This window comes from Podarcis muralis, chromosome 6, assembly GCF_964188315.1.
Source record: "Podarcis muralis chromosome 6, rPodMur119.hap1.1, whole genome shotgun sequence".
Classification (NCBI taxonomy): domain Eukaryota; kingdom Metazoa; phylum Chordata; class Lepidosauria; order Squamata; family Lacertidae; genus Podarcis; species Podarcis muralis.
The window spans coordinates 44,105,773-44,123,976 of NC_135660.1; the positions used below are offsets into that span (position 1 = coordinate 44,105,773).

The following is an 18,204-nucleotide window of genomic DNA, read 5'->3' on the forward strand; positions in this document are numbered from 1 at the left end:
TTAAAACAGCAGCTACAGCCATTTAAGGACAACTTTTCTAAAGTGTACACATACTAACATTTACAACTAGCTGCCCTGCCCCTGTCCCCTGTGTTGCTAGTGAGACCCAGTACTGAAGACTTCCTCTATTTTCTGCAGCATAGACTGTCAGGGCAATGTTATTGGTCATACTCTGAGTAGACCCATTAAAATCAGTTCACTTAGTGTGCCTGTGGTGCTCATGGACTGTATACTACTTTATGAAGTGTGAACCTAACATGAAATAAGTACATTGATTTCAGTGGGTCTGTTTTGAATACAACTTAAATTGGTCTGCACTGAATATGGGTTGGTTACATACAACCTTTTAAACTGTAGCTTCATATCTGTTAACATTTTATTTAAATATGCAGTTGGTTAGGATATAGTGTACTATGTTTCATTTTGGCCCTGTGACAATAGGGGATTCAGATGAATGGGTGCTGGGCTAACCTTATGTCACACTGACATATTCCACACTGACAGAAAACTGTCAGATAGGCTATCCACAGAGAGGCCTGGTTATAGCAATCAGTACAGTGGTGGCACAAGTTATTTGATCTGGAGTAAACTGCATTTCAGCTCACCCAGCACCCTGCAAGCCTCTAGGACACAGCCCCACAGGCATCTGGTTGGCTGTTGTAAGAACAGGATGCTGGACTCCATAGGCCATTGGCCTGATCCAGCAGGCTCTGAGGTAATGCCTCTTCCCATATGGCACTAACTAGGCTTCGAGGTGGACGCGGATGGTGCTGTGGGTTAAACCACAGAGCCTAGGACTTGCCGATCAGAAGGTCGGCGGTTCAAATCCCTGCGACGGGGTGAGGTCCCGTTGCTTGGTCCCTGCTCCTGCCAACCTAGCAGTTCGAAAGCACGTCAAAGTGCAAGTAGATAAATAGGTACCACTCCTGCGGGAAGGTAAACGGCGTTTCTGTGTGCTGCTCTGGTTTGCCAGAAGCAGCTTAGTCATGCTGGCCACATGACCTGGAAGCTGTACGCCGGCTCCCTTGGCCTATAGAGCGAGATGAGTGTGCAACCCCAGAGTCGGTCATGAGTGGACCTAATGGTCAGGGGTCCCTTTACCTTAGGCTTCGAGGTAATCACAGAATCATAGAGTTGGAAGGGGAACCTGATTCAACTAAAGTACCTATGACAGAGGGCCATCCAACCTCTGCTTAAAAACCTCCAACAAAGGTGAATCCATCACTTTCCAAGGGAGTCTGTTCCACTGTTCAATAGCTCTTACCATTAGAAAGTTCTTCCTGATGTTAAGTCTGAATCTCCTTTTTGTAACTTGAAGCCACTGGTTTAGGTTGGTAATATTTTCAGTTAATCAACTAATTTAATTCGTTACCCTGTTGCTAGCAACATAATGCCATTAGAATCAGCTCCTTGATGCTAAGTTTATTTGGAAAGGAAAGGACCATGCCCACTAATCAGGGCAACACAGGCCCACAGTACTGTATTTTGAAATAAGAATGTCTAGCTTGAATTGAGGCCACTATTAATAATGGAATTGCAAACAGATGTAGCAAGTGAGGTGTGAATGTTAACTTTAATTTTATATTTTAATGATCCTGCAAAGGCTGAAATGTAGCCCACCCATGCCTCCTTGTTGACAGACTTACTTCTAGTTAGAAGGGTGTGGTTTTCATATTCTGCTTAAATACTGGTTGTGCAAATCTAAATAAATAAATAAATTTATTTAAAAGCACTGTAGTGACATGAATTATTCCTGATTTTTAGATGTCATTTTCATTCAAAAATACTAGGCAAAAGAACTTTATGTTGTAATGGCAAACATGACACCAGCTTTAAACGTCAACATTTTCAGTCAGTACATTTGTCAGGATGGAGTTTGCAACTGTGGAATTAATATTGTTGAAATTGGATTCTTAAGTATATCAGGAAGAGGCAATATCTTTAGTTCTGATTCAGTTTAGGACTAAGGACAACTAACTTGCCCTTTTTGGTGTAGGATACCCGGAATACCCCTTTATCTTATTTTATTCTTTTATTTCATAAATTTTATACGCTGCTTGATTGTAAAAAAAGAAAAGAAAAGACCCACCCCTTGTGGTTTACAAAAAGATAAAACAAGAAAATCAAGAAAATATTACAACTCTACTTGTTGTCCAAACTATTTTACCCGTAGTAATTTACTTTTCTTTGAAAAGGAAGAAAATGAATGTCCCCATTTCATACACATTTGCTTAGGGCAATTTTATAAATCTTGAAACATTCAGCCACACACCTCAAATAGTATCCTGCCTCCCTCATTCACAGCATCAAGGCACTTTTTCATACTTCCTGTTCTCTGTTGGTGGTAGACCTCCCTTGAAGCCATGGCCACCTTGTGGAATTTATTTTCTTGTGTGTGTTTGGCTTTAAAATGTCATTTGTTTAAGGTAGTTAATGTAAAAGACGGGCCACCTACAGAGAGGCTGCCTTGCACTGCTTAAACTCACACACAATCCCTGGAACTAAAACACATCCTTATTGTTAAATATTTTAGAGTTCAAGATTTTTTTTTTAACTGTGGAGGGAGACTTGTTTTATGTTTACAGCACAGTAGTTGAACTTACAAGGAAGGCTGCTTTTAATAAAAGGAATGTAACCAAGTTTGGCTCGGGGCAAAGCCGGTCTGCAGCATATCTTGCATGTTCTTCCTTGGAGAATAACCCTCTTTCCTTTCTAGTGTAAAATAGTTTCCCAGTGTACTGTGATAGTAGTTGTGCTGTGGGGGGCAGGGAGGACTGGCTGTTCAAGAACAGTAAAGCTAACAAATGTCCGAGTGCATTTTCTTTTCTTTTAAGACATTAGCACGTTGGCACTTTTGTTAACTCCTGACTTGCGCATTCTAGGTTAGAACTGAGAATCCCAGTTCCCCTTTCACTGAGTTCTTCAAGGTCTTTGGGAGATTTGGCTGATGTGTGTGACCTGTGCTCTCACAAGCTAGTCCCCATTGCATCATTCCTCCTAACTATTTCTATCCTGCGTTGGGTGAATCCGAGCTGGATCCTGCTTGTTTTCTACATTGTTCAATATTCCGAACCTCCAAAACTGCTAATTACCTGTTTTCTGATTAATTTGTGCCTGTTCATGGGCTCTGTAGGAATGGGAAAAATCCTGTTCCTTCTTGCAACAGGTCACTGAACTGACTAATTATAGCATTCTCTGTGAGGCTTAGGAAGGCAACATTACCAGATCTCTCTCTGTCTCCTTTGGCAAAGAACAGACATCAGCCAGATGAACTAAATGGAACTAATTGTTTTTATATATGTGAGTTACATACATTCCATAAAAACAATTCCAGTGTGGTTTGTATATTGTGTAATGTAAGACTAATTGAAAAAATATTAGAGATACTTATTAGTTTGGATACTGAAAAGTTGAATACTGTCTGATCTTGAACATAGTCCCCCAGGAATTGTAGTAAATGTGATATTGCACCAGTGTGTGATAGGTCACAGGAACAAGAGTTTTGCAAGGAAAATTATTCTTGCTTATTATAAACTGAAAAGCAAACTTAATCCTACAGCAATTACACATGCTGTCTTCAGAGTCCTGATCTGTTAAGCCTTTCTGAGGAGTTGCTAACAATATGGACTAGATGACCCTCAGGGTTCCTTCCAACTCTGCAACTTATCTTCAGGTTGCCACAGGTATGGAGAGAGGGGTTTAACTCTTTCCTCCTCTTCCTTAGGAATTGTCATCTCCAAACATGTTAGTTGCATTTGGAATAAATTTCACATTGGCACTAGTGACTGCATTTGCATGTCATACAAAGCTGCAGAAGGCAAACTTTGCATGAACTGATCTTGGTCACTTCACTCCTCTCCTCTTGTGCTTGGGAGAAACAAACATCAACCTTCTGGCTTAGCATTGCTTCAAAACCAGGGATCAGCATAAGCAAACCAGCGTTGGCTTACCAATTGTGATTTGTTTGAGTAAAATAAACCATGCTAACTATTTTGCACATCACACTAAGCCCAGGTATCATGGTTTGTTTCTCCCCATTTTGAGCAGGGGTGAACAAAGAAGCACTGTTGGCTTCTGCATGGTACATGTGAATGTGTCCTGTGCCTACATGTCTGGCACTGCTTCCCTCATTGACTTAAGCACAATGAAAGTAAGCAGGGAACATGCTTCTTTCAGAATGATGAGCAGAGTTGTCCCTGCCTCTTTTGCATTATATTTCTGGTTAGGGACTTGCCCTTTTAAAAAATGAAATAAAAACCAAAGGTAGGAATCCAGGCTATCTAACATGGTTGAAGTGGACACCAGGTGATATAGTTCAAACTCAGTTAAAACCTGGCCAACTGAACAGTTAAGGCTCTTCCCCCTGTTAACCTTAACCAGTTCAAAATCATTCTTCCCAAGTTTCTCTTTCACCTATATGGTTATCTGCATTTCTCACCCATAAATGAAAAAAACAGTTTGATAGGAGGGGTGGTCATGAAACTAGAAAAGGACCAGTGAAGAAAGAGTTGAGCAGTCTTTCCTCTTCTTCCCTGCTTGCCCTCCCCCCCCCCCTTTGGGCAGCATGGGGCATGCAGCTTTAGATTAAAATAAACAGCGCCGAGAGAAAAATCTCATGTAATACGTAGTTTGAGTCCAAGAGAGCAAAAATAGTGCAAAGTAAATGTCTAAAGTTATTGGTTTCATGTAATTTGGCAGTGTGACAAGTCTAGCTTAATTTTCAGTTTTCATGTTCTAGCAGCATATTGTGGTATTGGGACACACTAGCATGCAAAGTACTGCAGACGTTACTAGCTGAATTGGGATTGGCTAATTGAAAAGGCTCCTGGCCTGTTTTAAAGCCTTCAGTGGTGTATATGTTGGCACTGTGTTAGCTTCTGAAAACAAAGTTCAGATTACACTGAAAATTGGCCTGAAGTGCTGTTTGTACTTTGCTCATTGGAATGGTGGCATAGTTACACATAAACAGTTACGTCCCCCCAACCCCCCGCCAGTGGTCATCTTCATAAATATGTTTACATGTAAGTACTCCTTGCTTTAAAGTAAATATGTGATATACTTTTCCCCCTGTCCAGTGAGAAAGAGTTACCTCATATCTTTCTTTCAATAATGTAGTTCTTTTACACTGGAATGTGGGGGAAATTACCTACTAAAGTGAGAATGTATACATTTTGGCAAAGAGCTTTAACTTTGAATTAGAAAGCCTGAATCTTGGGGGGCCTGTTAATGGAAAGAGAGAGATCAAAAATTTGTAGAGATCAAAATTTGTGTTTTAAAAACAGATAGACACTTAGAGGAATGTCTCCATACTCACCCACTTTTAGTTTCATTATCTATTTATGTCTAGTTATAGTGAACTAGAATCATGTGTTTTATAATACAAGGAGTAGTTGTGAACCCCCTAGATGCTGGAATGTGGGGGTGCATATAGTAAGGCGTTAAAAATATGTGGATGTTTAGATTGAAATAGGAACACATTTACCTTTCTGCCAAGGACTCAGATGTGCTGATGTGATTTCTACTGGCCAAGTTTGAAATAAAAACGTAAGACGTGAAAGTGCTATCATTTTAGCAGTAGTGAGTATAACTATAATGGAGAAGTTTAGCTTATTCCACCCATACATGTCTTTGCTGATTGCCTTCCATAGTTAGTTGCATATAATCATATATATAAAACTATCTGACATTCTTACAAAAAAATTCAGATAACAATTCACAAATACAAAATAGAAGGCTATGTTCTGAAATGCAGGTGTCACACGACACTGAATAATCAGATTTCTTAATTTACAAAGATTGTGGTTAATTGCTATCTCTCCCCCCCCCCCAATATATTTAATTGAAACAGTATTGCAGTCAGGGGGTCATTCTGGGTATAAAGTTGTATGGCTTCCACCTAATTATAAAGACAGGTGTCCCCCCCACTTACGCGCAACTGCATATACGCGTGGTGCCAGGAAACCATCAAATTATTCAATTCATACCCGGAAATGGCAGGGGAGAGCTGGAGAGTGCTCATGGCTTGTGAGGAGACCACCCCACCCCCCAGAGCCCGAAGTGGACATCAGTGAGGGCAAAGGAAACCCTGAAGAGATTGGAGGTGCAGCGGGGCTTTGTTTATGTTGCTCAGCCTCCCCACCTAACAGCTGATGTGTCAGTCCCAGAGCCTCCTGATAGTCCAGCGGTCAGCAAACTTTTTCAGTAGGGGGCCGGTCCACTGTCCTTCGGACCTTGTGGGAGGCCGGACTATTTTTTTTTGGGGGGGGGGTGAACGAATTCCTACGCTCCACAAATAACCCAGAGATGCATTTTAAATAAAAGGACACATTCTACTCATGTAAAAACATGCTGATTCCCAGACCGTCCGTGGGCCAGATTTAGAAGGCGATTGGGCCGGATTTGCCCCCTGGGCCTTAGGTTGCCTATCCATGTGCTAGTCCCATAGCTTCAATTCTAGTTGTGGATATTTTTACATACAGTATTTTTGGTTCATATTGGAGAGAGCATCAGAGAGGACGTTAAAAAGGTGTTTAGAGGGTGCTCCCCACTTTATGCAATTTCACTTATGCACATGTAGGCCTGGAACGTAACCCCCGCATAGGTGGGGAGTTACCTTTAAATCAGATGTCTAGCATCTTTCTCGCAGACTTCTGTAGTTGGTCGGTTTAGTCATTACAGCATCCTTCCACATTTTATTAATACCATTTATTCACTGGTATTCCCAGTTGTTTCCAATGCTTTGTATATAACATTTGAGCAGCTTATGCTATATAACCAGCCAGTTCTAAATGCTCCCTTTTAATTGTACCTTTTTTATAGGTTAATTAATAGAAATAATAATAGATGTATACTTGTAGAGTGTCGCAGTTTATTTTCTGTATCATGGTAGTTGGCAAAGCCTGGAATGCAGGGCAAACATGTTTGGTAAATATAAACAGAATAGGAAATACAAATGTGTGTGAGAGAAAAGTAGATGATCCATCCATGCAATTCTATTCCTTGACTTGATTTTCATGATAATATTTTAAAATAATAAATAAGAAAATAAGTTGGGGAAGGCATTATAGCTTAGATCTTGGTAGGATCTGGGATAATTAAATCTTGGTCCTGAACAGATTTTGATGTCATTTTCTGAGACATATTTGGGGGTTCTTTCTAATGTTTTCCCTTACACCAGGAATGAAGGACATAGTGGCATCATAATTTCATCTGCTTATGATGCTTTATTGTTGTGAGACCTTTTGTCATTAACTTCATCCAGGTTTACTGGATCAGACGGACCAAGTGGTTTTGGATTTGAACTGACATTTCGACTTAAGCGTGAAACCGGGGAATCTGCACCACCGACATGGCCAGCAGAGTTGATGCAAGGCTTAGCCAGATACGTCTTCCAATCAGGTACTATTTATGTGGCTTGTTTTATGTCAAAAGGTTGGTGATATTTGAGTTTGTTCTTTTGTTTTTGTAGTATGCCTTTTATGAGGCACTCAGCTTTTATTCTGTTTACTTACAACTAATATGGTTGTGAATTTTTGCATGACAGATCAAACAAATTCAAATATTTCTTTTGCTGGAAGTAAAATGAATAGAGTGAGATGCTGCCATTTATATATTTGAGCCTTTTGAGACTGTTTCATGATTTGTGGATAACAAATGCGGCATCCAAGTATGATTATTCTTAATTCCCTTGATGCAGACTTCAGTAGTCTATGTCCAATTACCTTCATAAGCTTGGCTTTGATCTCTCTTCATTTCATCCTTTTTATATGGATTGGTCCATAGAGAACTTTAGAATATCAGATATAAATATACAGATCAGCTTAAATCTTTAAATTACCGTGGTTGTTTTAATATATGCAAATGTCTTAAAAGGAATATTATTACAGGCTGATTAAAATGCTAAAAATTACAAGCAAATATTATGGTGCAAATATGAAATGTATTTTTGCTACACATAAAATTACTGGAATAAAAACTGGGTTAATTTGATCTTGTGCTTTTTTGAAAAATTGAGCTTTTTTGTTGTTGAAATAATAAGCTAATCAGTCTATCTGTCTCATGAAGTTGTTTAATTTCACGATATATGCCATATCCCGGATAATCAATATCACAGTGTCTGTAGAGCTTATCCATTTTGGGCAAATCATTTTTGCTGCTGTCCATAAATGAACTGTCATTTCTCAGGCCTTAAGGTATGCAAATATTATTATCTCAGCATCTCTTAGGAGATCATAACTCAGTATGCTTGTTATTTCTTTTAACACATTTCCAAAAGGGCCTACTCATTAGACATACTCATATTATATGAATAGGCGTGTGTAGCACATTTCTTTGGGGTGTGTAGCCAGGAATTTTTCTCTGTTTATTTCAACAAAGGAAGAAACAGAATAATGGGTAAAAGAAAATAGCAAAGAAAAGATAAAGAGGCAGAAAGCTAACAAAGAAACCATGAAAGAACGGCCAAGAAGCCAAAACAGGACATTTTTCATGCAGAGAAAAAGACCCATGTTGAGCTGACCAGAGGCAGGGCAGATCTATCTGAGGGCAGCCAGAGGGAGCAGGCAAGTCAGTCAGCCAATGGGGGGGAGGGAGAGAGGAATTTAAGATCCAGATAGGGACTGCCTGAGAGAATGCAGGCAGAGATTGTCTGTGGGTTCGATAGTGACCTGGGATTGGAGATAGGGACTTTCTGTCTGGGTGGGCGGAAGGGGTCTCTGACTATCTGGGTGGAATTAGAAAGGGTTGATGTCAGTGAGGACAGATAATGAATTGACTGTCAGTTAGAGATAGAGATTGTATGCGGACAGACAAGGTTCTATCTGCCTGGAGGGAAGGTCAAGACTTTAGAAGGGCTGGAAGTGTTTTATGGGGTAGTGTAAGGCAATAGTCATCCTAGAAAGAATTTATGTCTAGTGACAGGTTTAAATCATTTTTAAAAAAACAAACTTAAAAGCTCTGCTTGAAACAGTTTTGTACCTGTCAAAAGTAACCATTAATCTACAATATAACATCTTGGAGTGTAAACAAGGTTCAAATTTTGTTCTAAAAGTACCTTATCCTTATTTAGATGTTCTGAATGAGTGTTAAGTGTTTGCGGGTTCTCCTTCACCTAATTATAATATATTGCTGCTGGTAAATATAAACACCATCATGAACAGTTAATTGAAAAACTTCTGAGGAAATACAGGCAAAGATTTATCTAAAACACACCTACAGTAGTGGTCACATTACTGAGCTTAAGTGAAGGGTGTTTGTCACACCCTCCTCTTCCCAGACTACTCCTGCTGGAGCCAGTCACCCCAACATTGCTTCCAGAAAGGTACGCTTGCAGAAGCTGCAAATCCATTCCAGCCTTTTTATTCTGCCTGTGTCTCTCTTTGTCTTTTAAAAAAATGGTTATAATGAACCTATATTGCACACTGCTATAATAATGTATTTTTTTTTAAAAAAAACTGATAGCCGAAAACCTTATTGATTTTCATGATCTAGGGAGAAAGCTGTTTTGGAGAAAGTAAGATGATAGGGAGGGACGCAGGTGGCGCTGTGTGTAAAAGCCTCAGCGCCTAGGACTTGCCGATCGAAAGGTCGGCGGTTCGAATCCCCGCGGCGGGGTGCGCTCCCGTCGCTTGGTCCCAGCGCCTGCCAACCTAGCAGTTCGAAAGCACCCCCGGGTGCAAGTAGATAAATAGGGACCGCTCCGGCGGGAAGGTAAACGGCGTTCCGTGTGCGGCTCTGGCTCGCCAGAGCAGCGATGTCACGCTGGCCATGTGACCCGGAAGTGTCTTCGGACGGCGCCGGCTCCCGGCCTCTTGAGTGAGATGGGCGCACAACCCTAGAGTCTGTCAAGACTGGCCCGTACGGGCAGGGGTACCTTTACCTTTACCTAAGATGATAGGGCCTTCTGTGTATAGAAGAGCCCCTGCTGAGCCTCTGCTGTTGATTGCTGTTAGAATGTTGGCAACATCTAGCCATGAATACTTCACTGTTACTCTCCTCTTCCTTCTGCTCCCCCAGAATGCTGTGCTTGAGTGGCCAATTTTATTTTTTTTAAGCGAATTATCAGGACTATATTTAAAAGGATTATAGAAGGCCTGGACTTCATGAAACTACAAAAGCTTAAGCATCTTTTAAAGTTCTGCCAGCAGATTGAAAAATAGCTGTCTCCTCTTTTATTTAATTCTTTATTTCAAGAATGCAACTACTGATAATTTGTAGTTATCCATTTAAGAAAAAATCACAATTTTTATCCCTTCAGTTTATAAGCATGCCCAATCCTCATTGCACCATTAAGATTGGGGGAATGGGGAGATTTCCCAGGAAAAACAAAACAAAAAACAAAACTGTACTTCTGTAAATGTGTCATTTCTCACAGGCATGCTGGTGCATGGGTGCTATTTTAGTTGCATAAAGAATGACCCTTGGAGAACTAAAATCACTATGTGGGGCTCTGCGACAGAACATTGCAGTGTGTATGCTGAGCATCTGACTGAAGCAGGGGAAGTTAGCATCAAAGGCTGTTTTAGATTTGGCTTGATTTGTGGAAAAAATGTTTATTTTTAGTTTCCAAACATTTTTAAAAATATAGCCAGTTTGTATGCAAGTCATTGAGTGTGAGGATTTTCCATTTAATTATTTATTAAACAAATTTATATGTTCGTTTTGCACCCCAATTCAGATGGATTTGAGCCAAGATCATTGTGATAGTAGGCTAGGCCTAGACAATTAAGAGGGTCAGCTATATTAAAGCTGTCTCACTTTCTAGTCATTCAACAAAGACAAAATAAAGACAGCTTCTTTGAGATTTTGCAAAACTTTTATTTCACGTTCAAACTCGAAACACAGAAGTGTACACATGAACTTCACAGGACCGTGCCGCAATATCTCTGTGTTTGGAACATCTAAGATGCATGGATTGCAAACAATAACTCTAGGCTACCCCCAGCTTCCTCTGTAAGAAAAGCAGAGAAAGAAAGTGACAAAACCTTAGTATTTCTTCAGTTGCTTGCTCTTTTTATGAATAATATAATTTGTGCTATTAATATTTTTAAAATCTTCATTTGAATTTATTATAATTATGTCTATGTATACTTAGGGAAAAACAACTGTGCAAGTGTCTATGTATTTATTTCTTTAAAAATAAAAACCCTGGCAGTTCATACCATCTAAATAGAAAGGTCTTGTGCTGATTTTGGACAGTTCTCAAGTTTTAGGGAGCTACTTATTTATTTATTACTAAGGCAAAATATAAGGCTGTAACCATCAGAAAGATATATTGGGTAGGAATTAAATGTGTGGGAAAGAACCCAATCGTAGCTGGCATTTTTTAAGGCCTTTTCCCAATGGAGAAATGTGTCTGCTTTCAGATTTACAAAGTGTAGGTATTGTGTTAGATAGGGGACTTCTACTCTGTAAAGCTTTGCTTGTCAGGATTATTGTATGTGCATGGAAGATGCTCCCTATTTTAGCCAATGGGTGATAATATAAAGCTTTGAGTGGAAGAAGCCCAAAACGTGGGTAGCCACAGGCAAATAGGCATGTGCATAAGCTTTTCAAAACTATACTTACCCTCATTGCTTAACTACTTTAAGTGTTGAAATTCACACTTTCCACTAAAACTGTTTCATGCTTCTGTTAATTCTAGAAGATGTTTTTTGTTTGATACCATCTGTTGGCAGGATTTGACATTCTTTCAAAAAATAATGGCCAGTTGAAGTGTAATAACCAAATGGCTTGGAGTTTGAGAATGAGCAAGTGTGAGCATCAGACTTTTGCCCTTCTCCTTTATGTTGTAGGTGATGGAAATTTGTTTACTTGTTTACTAAAAATATTTTTAACTGTCCATTATAAATACGAGGGCAGTATACAAAGGCCTTACAAAACAGAACATAGGAATAAAATACCCTAAAAATAGTAAAGTTATCATTCAAAGCATCATTGTCATGGAGGAAAGTAAAAACAAGCCAAGCAGACTATAAAGCCAATTCTAAAATGTAAAAATGCCTGCAAAAACAATTAACTTTTAACCTGGAACCAAAATGATTGTAACATGGTGCCAACCAGTGTCATGATTCACATGACATGTTGAAACCATAGTTTATGAATGAGCAGTGTGCTAGGGCATGCTGCATAAAAGACTACTCTATTCTCAAGCACAGTGGGCAGGAAACAAACCAGAGGTTGTCTTGCTGTTAACCACAAGGGTTGGGTTGCATGTTAACAGCTGGCCAATCTCTGATTTGTAGGTTAGGCTGAGAGATTGTTATCAAGGTCACCCAGGGAGGGAGCTTCATGGCTGAATGGAGATTTGTACTTGGGTTTCCCCAGTCTCAGTTTGACATACGTTTTGCTTCTAATATATCTAGCAATGTTATGTGTGGTTGACATGTGTCGCTGCAATAATTGGAGGCTTTACCTTGGACATTTTCTCTTAGTAGTAGTAGTTGCTGAGATGAGGACAGCAGCAGCTGTGGTCCAGAGAAAGAGCTAAATCTTTCTTTTACATCTTCAAAAGTTGGCAGGCATGAATGATTAAACCTGGTATATAACGCAGAAACTCTCTCTGACAGCTAAGTAAGCTGCTCCTCCTGCCCTGCCTCTGCTTCCCAACAAAATGTTAATTGGCTGAAGCAGAATCTGGTAAGCACAGTACAGACAGAAGCCCTGTTGTGTCCTACACCCTTGTTTGTGCTACTCTTTCCACATCATTGTTCCTGTGTCAAGAATTTTGTTAAGTTGTCTTCAGTTTTAGGGTCACAAGACCCTTTAGTTAGAACTGTTGAATTCACAGAAGAGAAGACGAATTATTAAACTGCTATTTGATTAAAATCTTGCCTTAGAACTTGTGTTTTGTCACTAAACTCAAGTTGCATAGTAAGAGTCCTCTAGATTGTAACTTCATCTTAGTATTGTTGGGACAGCCATAGAAAGACTGATCTTGCATGACACTGTATGGTGAGTCAAGGCCTGGCTTTCAAGCTTTAACGTCGGGTTTACTGGCTCTAGGGGATTTGAATTGGCCTTCATATCATTTTTCACATGGGTGGTTTTCTGTAGTTTAATTGAGCAGTCACTGTGAATTTTGTGGTTTGTGTGGGGAAGAGAGACATTTTTAAAGTAGTCTACACCCGAATAGACACAAACAGGTGGGTCTCCAGCAGAGACATTAGCATTTGAAAACCAGCTCCAAATGGCTAGGATTTCCCAGGAAAAGGAGTCTGGGCAGCAAAAAAATGCGGGGATCGATCAGCATAGAATTGAGGGAGCATTTGACATGCAGAATATTGTGACAGAAAGACAGGCTTCAAGAATGAATGCCTTTGTAGCTTTGTTCATTTTTGAGAACTGTGACTGTGAGGCCTTCATCATTAAAACATTTAGTTAATCAGCAGAATCTTGGATGATCCATCTGACCTGGGAAGTATTAGGAATTGAAATTTAAGTTGGACTGTTAAGTTTATTTAAGAACAACCACTTCTAGTTCTTCCACTAAAGTCTTTAAATGCATATGGAGTCCATTTTACACTGGCTTTTAAACAACCAGTAAGTTCTTTTTTTCACACTATGCAACTGGTGTAACTGAACGGTTTATCATATTTAGTGTTAAGTAATTCTTATCTGATACTTTTCCTTATCTGCCAGTTAATGGAAAGACATTTCCTTTATACTCATGTCAGCACTTATGTTCCCCACACCCAACCCTTTGGCCAAATTGTTGTAGCTTGGTGATGATACAATGAGGCTGTTCTGGGAAACTGCAAAGGGTTTCCATTGGGGTGAAGGCATTTTCTGATCCAATCCTATGTATATCTTAAGTAGACTTGAAAATCTACTTAACTAGTTTGCTCATTATTTTCTCCTTACTCTTATGGACTACAGTGCAGTAGAAATAAATGACCCTGCCTTTGTGGGTTTTAGTGTGGCATTACTTTCTGCTTATGTGTGGCTCTTTTGTTTATCTAAACTGTAATGTTGTAAAATCTTCTCTGTGCTCAGAATCTGGGTGCTCCCCATACTCTACAGTTGTATTTCCATCATCAGGATAATGTTGATATTGAGCAAACTGTCACAATTTTGGTTTAAGGTTTCTTAAATTTTGAATACATTTTAAACCTCAATTCAGATTCCTATAGTCAAGGTTGGGAATCCTGGGTAGCTTGGTGGTTGTTTTTTTAAGTAAAAAGTCAAAATTCAGCTTTTTTAAAAAATGTAGAACTAAATTTATACCTAAATTAACAGTGAGGACATCTGGTGGATGATCAGAGTTATCACAAGAGGCTAAGTAGATTCAGTCTTGCAACCTGTCAACTGAACAGAATTTGTCTGAAACTTTTCTGGTCAGCAATTCATTAATGCTTGCTGAAATGATAGATCCATTGAAGATGTGTTCATTTGTACTGAACAAGATCAGTAGCATATAGTGATGTGTGAATTTCAGAAATGCAATTACAAGCATCAGTTACAGAACACATTTTTTAAAAACCCTCTGCTTTTTAAAAGAGTTCTTGCTGTCTTGTTTTGCATTTGTAAACCTCCTTTCTGGGATTTATGTGCATTCTTGCACTGCCTTGGGAATTTGTAGTGCAGGGAAGGTTGGTGAGCTAATGAGCTTTCCTGGCCAACTGATATCTCATAGACTATGTAAGCCTAGAGCCTAGTTAGTATGATGAATCTAGATGTCACAGGTTCATAGTCAATATATAAACTTGAAATAATCTTGGTTTACATTTCAAACCAAAGGAAGAATTTCACGTCAAGGGAGCTCTCCATGAAATATACATAGGCATTCTAGACTGGGAATGTTTCTATTCAAAGCTCATTCATTTTGTCATGATCATGAGAATTTTCTAAAGAGCATCTTGGTATGGTGGGTCTCCTTTTAATCTACTGATAAAAGGTGCTAGAATGAAAAGATTAGTATCATTGCAGAAGGACATGGTTGTTAATTCAAGGTGTGAATGTTACAATTTTAGGCCTATTGAGAAGAAGGATCATCCATAAACAAACACTTCCCGCAGATCAGTTTATATGATAATAGAGGAATGCTAGTCTTGATGCGGGTGACACTGTGGGTTAAAGCCTCAGCGCCTAGGACTTGCCGATCGTCAGGTCGGCGGTTCGAATCCCCGTGGCGGGGTGCGCTCTCGTTGCTCGGTCCCAGCGCCTGCCAACCTAGCAGTTCGAAAGCACCCCCAGGTGCAAGTAGATAAATAGGGACCGCTTTATAGCGGGAAGGTAAACGGCGTTACGTGTGCTGCGCTGGCTTGCCAGATGCAGCTTGTCACGCTAGCTACGTGACCCGGAAGTGTCTCCGGACAGCGCTGGCTCCCGGCCTATAGAGTGAGATGAGCGCACAACCCTAGAGTCTGGCAAGACTGGCCGGTACGGGCAGGGGTACCTTTACCTTTACTAGTCTTGATGCATATTACATCATGCCACTGAGTGGGAGCAACTGAAGTGCACCATGCACATTTTGTGTGTATGAGGAGTATAAGATTAGGAATACCAGATGTCTGAACCAAGCAAGCTATAATGTGTTAATGGGATGAGCTCCACCTTACCTTCATTCCTGAAGTGTTGTCTGATTTAGAAAGCTCTATCTGCTATCCTGACTCTCACTGTGACCATTTACGATCTGGCAAGAAGAAAGAAGATGATCAGTTCCTTACTTAAATAATCTTTCAGACTTCATCATCATATGGTATCTCTCCATAGCAGGAGGAAAATAGTGCAGATCATGTACTTGTCACCTCTTCTATTGCCCAAATGGGAAAGCAACTTCAAACAGGCTGTAAGGCTGGTTTTCATGATAGCATTTCAGTGGATTTGCTGCAGCTGGTATTTAAAGATTTGTTCCTGAGAAAGTAGATTCTAACCTCTTTCTCCCACTTGACTTCACAGCTAATGTTGAGCATAGAATCATAGAATCATAGTTGGAATAGACCACAAGGGCCATCGAGTCCAACCCCCTGCCAAGCAGGAAACACCATCAGAGCACTCCTGACATATGGTTGTCAAGCCTCTGCTTAAAGACCTCCAAAGAAGGAGACTCCACCACACTCCTTGGCAGCAAATTCCACTGTCGAACAGCTCTTACTGTCAGGAAGTTCTTCCTAATGTTTAGGTGGAATCTTCTTTCTTGTAGTTTGGATCCATTGCTCCGTGTCCGCTTCTCTGGAGCAGCAGAAAACAACCTTTCTCCTTCCTCTATATGACATCCTTTTATATATTTGAACATGGCTATCATATCACCCCTTAACCTCCTCTTCTCCAGGCTAAACATGCCCAGCTCCCTTAGCCGTTCCTCATAAGGCATCGTTTCCAGGCCTTTGACCATTTTGGTTGCCCTCCTCTGGACACGTTCCAGTTTGTCAGTGTCCTTCTTGAACTGTGGTGCCCAGAACTGGACACAGTACTCCAGGTGAGGTCTGACCATAGCAGAATACAGTGGCACTATTACTTCCCTTGAAGTTTCCCTTGAAGCAGGGATTGAAGTAATTCCCTTGAAATTACTTCCCTTGAAGCAGTTTAAATACAAAAATCAAATTGAGTGGAGAAGCTGATCATTTATGAAATGTGTGTTAAACCAGCATTTCAACAGCTGTGGTTCACCTGGAACCCCATTCTCCAACCAAATTCCAGGAGCCCTTGCATCTAGAAGACAGAGCCAACAAAAAAGCTGTGTTGTAGTTTGCTGTTCTTCTCCATGCTTTCAAACCTCCTGTTACCAAGCACTACAATATGTTTGTGAGGCCAGTGCACATTATCCATATGCAGTCCAGACTACAGTTGACTTGAAATAACTAAAATGCATAATTGAGTGGAGCTGCAATTCACATGTTAAATTAGAAGAATATACTACATACTGCTTAATATAGAACTGGGGCCACAGTCAGTCCCCGTGGCTCATGTGGATCATTAGGTGAGATGGGGGAGGCAAATCTCCATGGCAGTCTGGAGCCAGAATCAGGCCTAATGCAACCATGTGATGGCAGTGGGGTCTGGTTTGGTGCATGTGCACAATCACAGGTTGTTGTGTACATTAACCACTCATCTTACATGAACCCCAACATACAGATTCCCTGTACATAGGCAAGAGCTACTCGCCTTTCTATAATGTTGGTATTAACAAGCATAGCTTTATCGAGCAGTCTCTCTCCTTTTTTGTTTTTTGTACTATATCACCACTTAAGATGGGTAACAGTAATAGGAAAAATTATATATCTTGTTTTGTGAGGATGTTTCCTCACTGTTGTTAAGGCTTTTTGTGCAGGCGTCTTTTTTTAAAAAAGCAGCTAGAAATATGTATTCATTGCTCATATTTCTCTTTCCCCACCAGAAAATACATTTTGTAGTGGTGATCATGTATCGTGGCATAGTCCGTTAGACAACAGTGAGTCGAGGATCCAACATATGCTGCTGACTGAAGATCCACAAATGCAGCCAGTTCAAACACCATTTGGGGTGGTGACTTTTCTTCAGGTATGGTAACAGAATCAATATTCTGGGTATTCATTTAAGGAGCTAATAACTGAAATGAACAATGGAGTTTTCTTTGAAATGAGATTGTGGTAACTATGGGGTACTTAAAAGCAGGTGCAGGTTTGGCATGGGTGAAGGCAAAACTATATCTTATCCATCATCCATTATAGTAATATTTCATGTCACTTTAATAATTTTTTTCAAATGTCAGGTTGTTGTTTTTTTATTGCTATGTATATCTAATAGGATACTGAGCCTTTTCAGCTGTGAAAAGCTTTCCAGTACCCTGAGTAAATTCTGCATATTTTCATGTTCTTGTCAACTTAATTGGATGGAGTGCTTTCATTCATGGAATGCATATTCTTGGATTCTGATTTCCAGGGGCTTTTTTATGGTGTGCTAGCCCTTGCCTCAAGAAGCATGGAGAAATGGTTCAGGTGATGTGCTATTGTTCAGGAAACCGCCAATATAAGCTGAGGGAAAAGTTGAGGCCTGAATATTAATTCCTACTGTGATAAGAACACTTGTCTGGTGAAGATCAGGAGTAGGGAGCCGGTGGCTGAGTTGGTCTGAGAGGCTACCCTGTGTAAGGTCTTACCAGAGGAAGGTCACACATCTGGGTTTTTTAAGTTGGCTAAACTGTTCAGGCAGCCAAAAGTACAGCAAGAGAAGCTTTGGGGTACAGAGGCTGATTGTCCCCGGTAACTGGACTGGGTTGTGGGGGTA

General features: G+C 40.1%; 1 protein-coding gene across 2 annotated transcripts in view; it reads left to right on the forward strand.

The window, feature by feature from the left end:
- The window catches only part of SUFU (SUFU negative regulator of hedgehog signaling), a 79,909-nt gene that overhangs the window by 9,926 nt on the left and 51,779 nt on the right, over positions 1-18,204 (forward strand). For both annotated transcript variants that reach the window (XM_028730436.2, XM_028730437.2), the window contains exons 3-4: positions 7,262-7,398; positions 17,336-17,478. In XM_028730436.2, the coding sequence (XP_028586269.2) occupies positions 7,262-7,398; positions 17,336-17,478 (280 nt within the window). The remainder of the gene's footprint in view (positions 1-7,261; positions 7,399-17,335; positions 17,479-18,204) is intronic.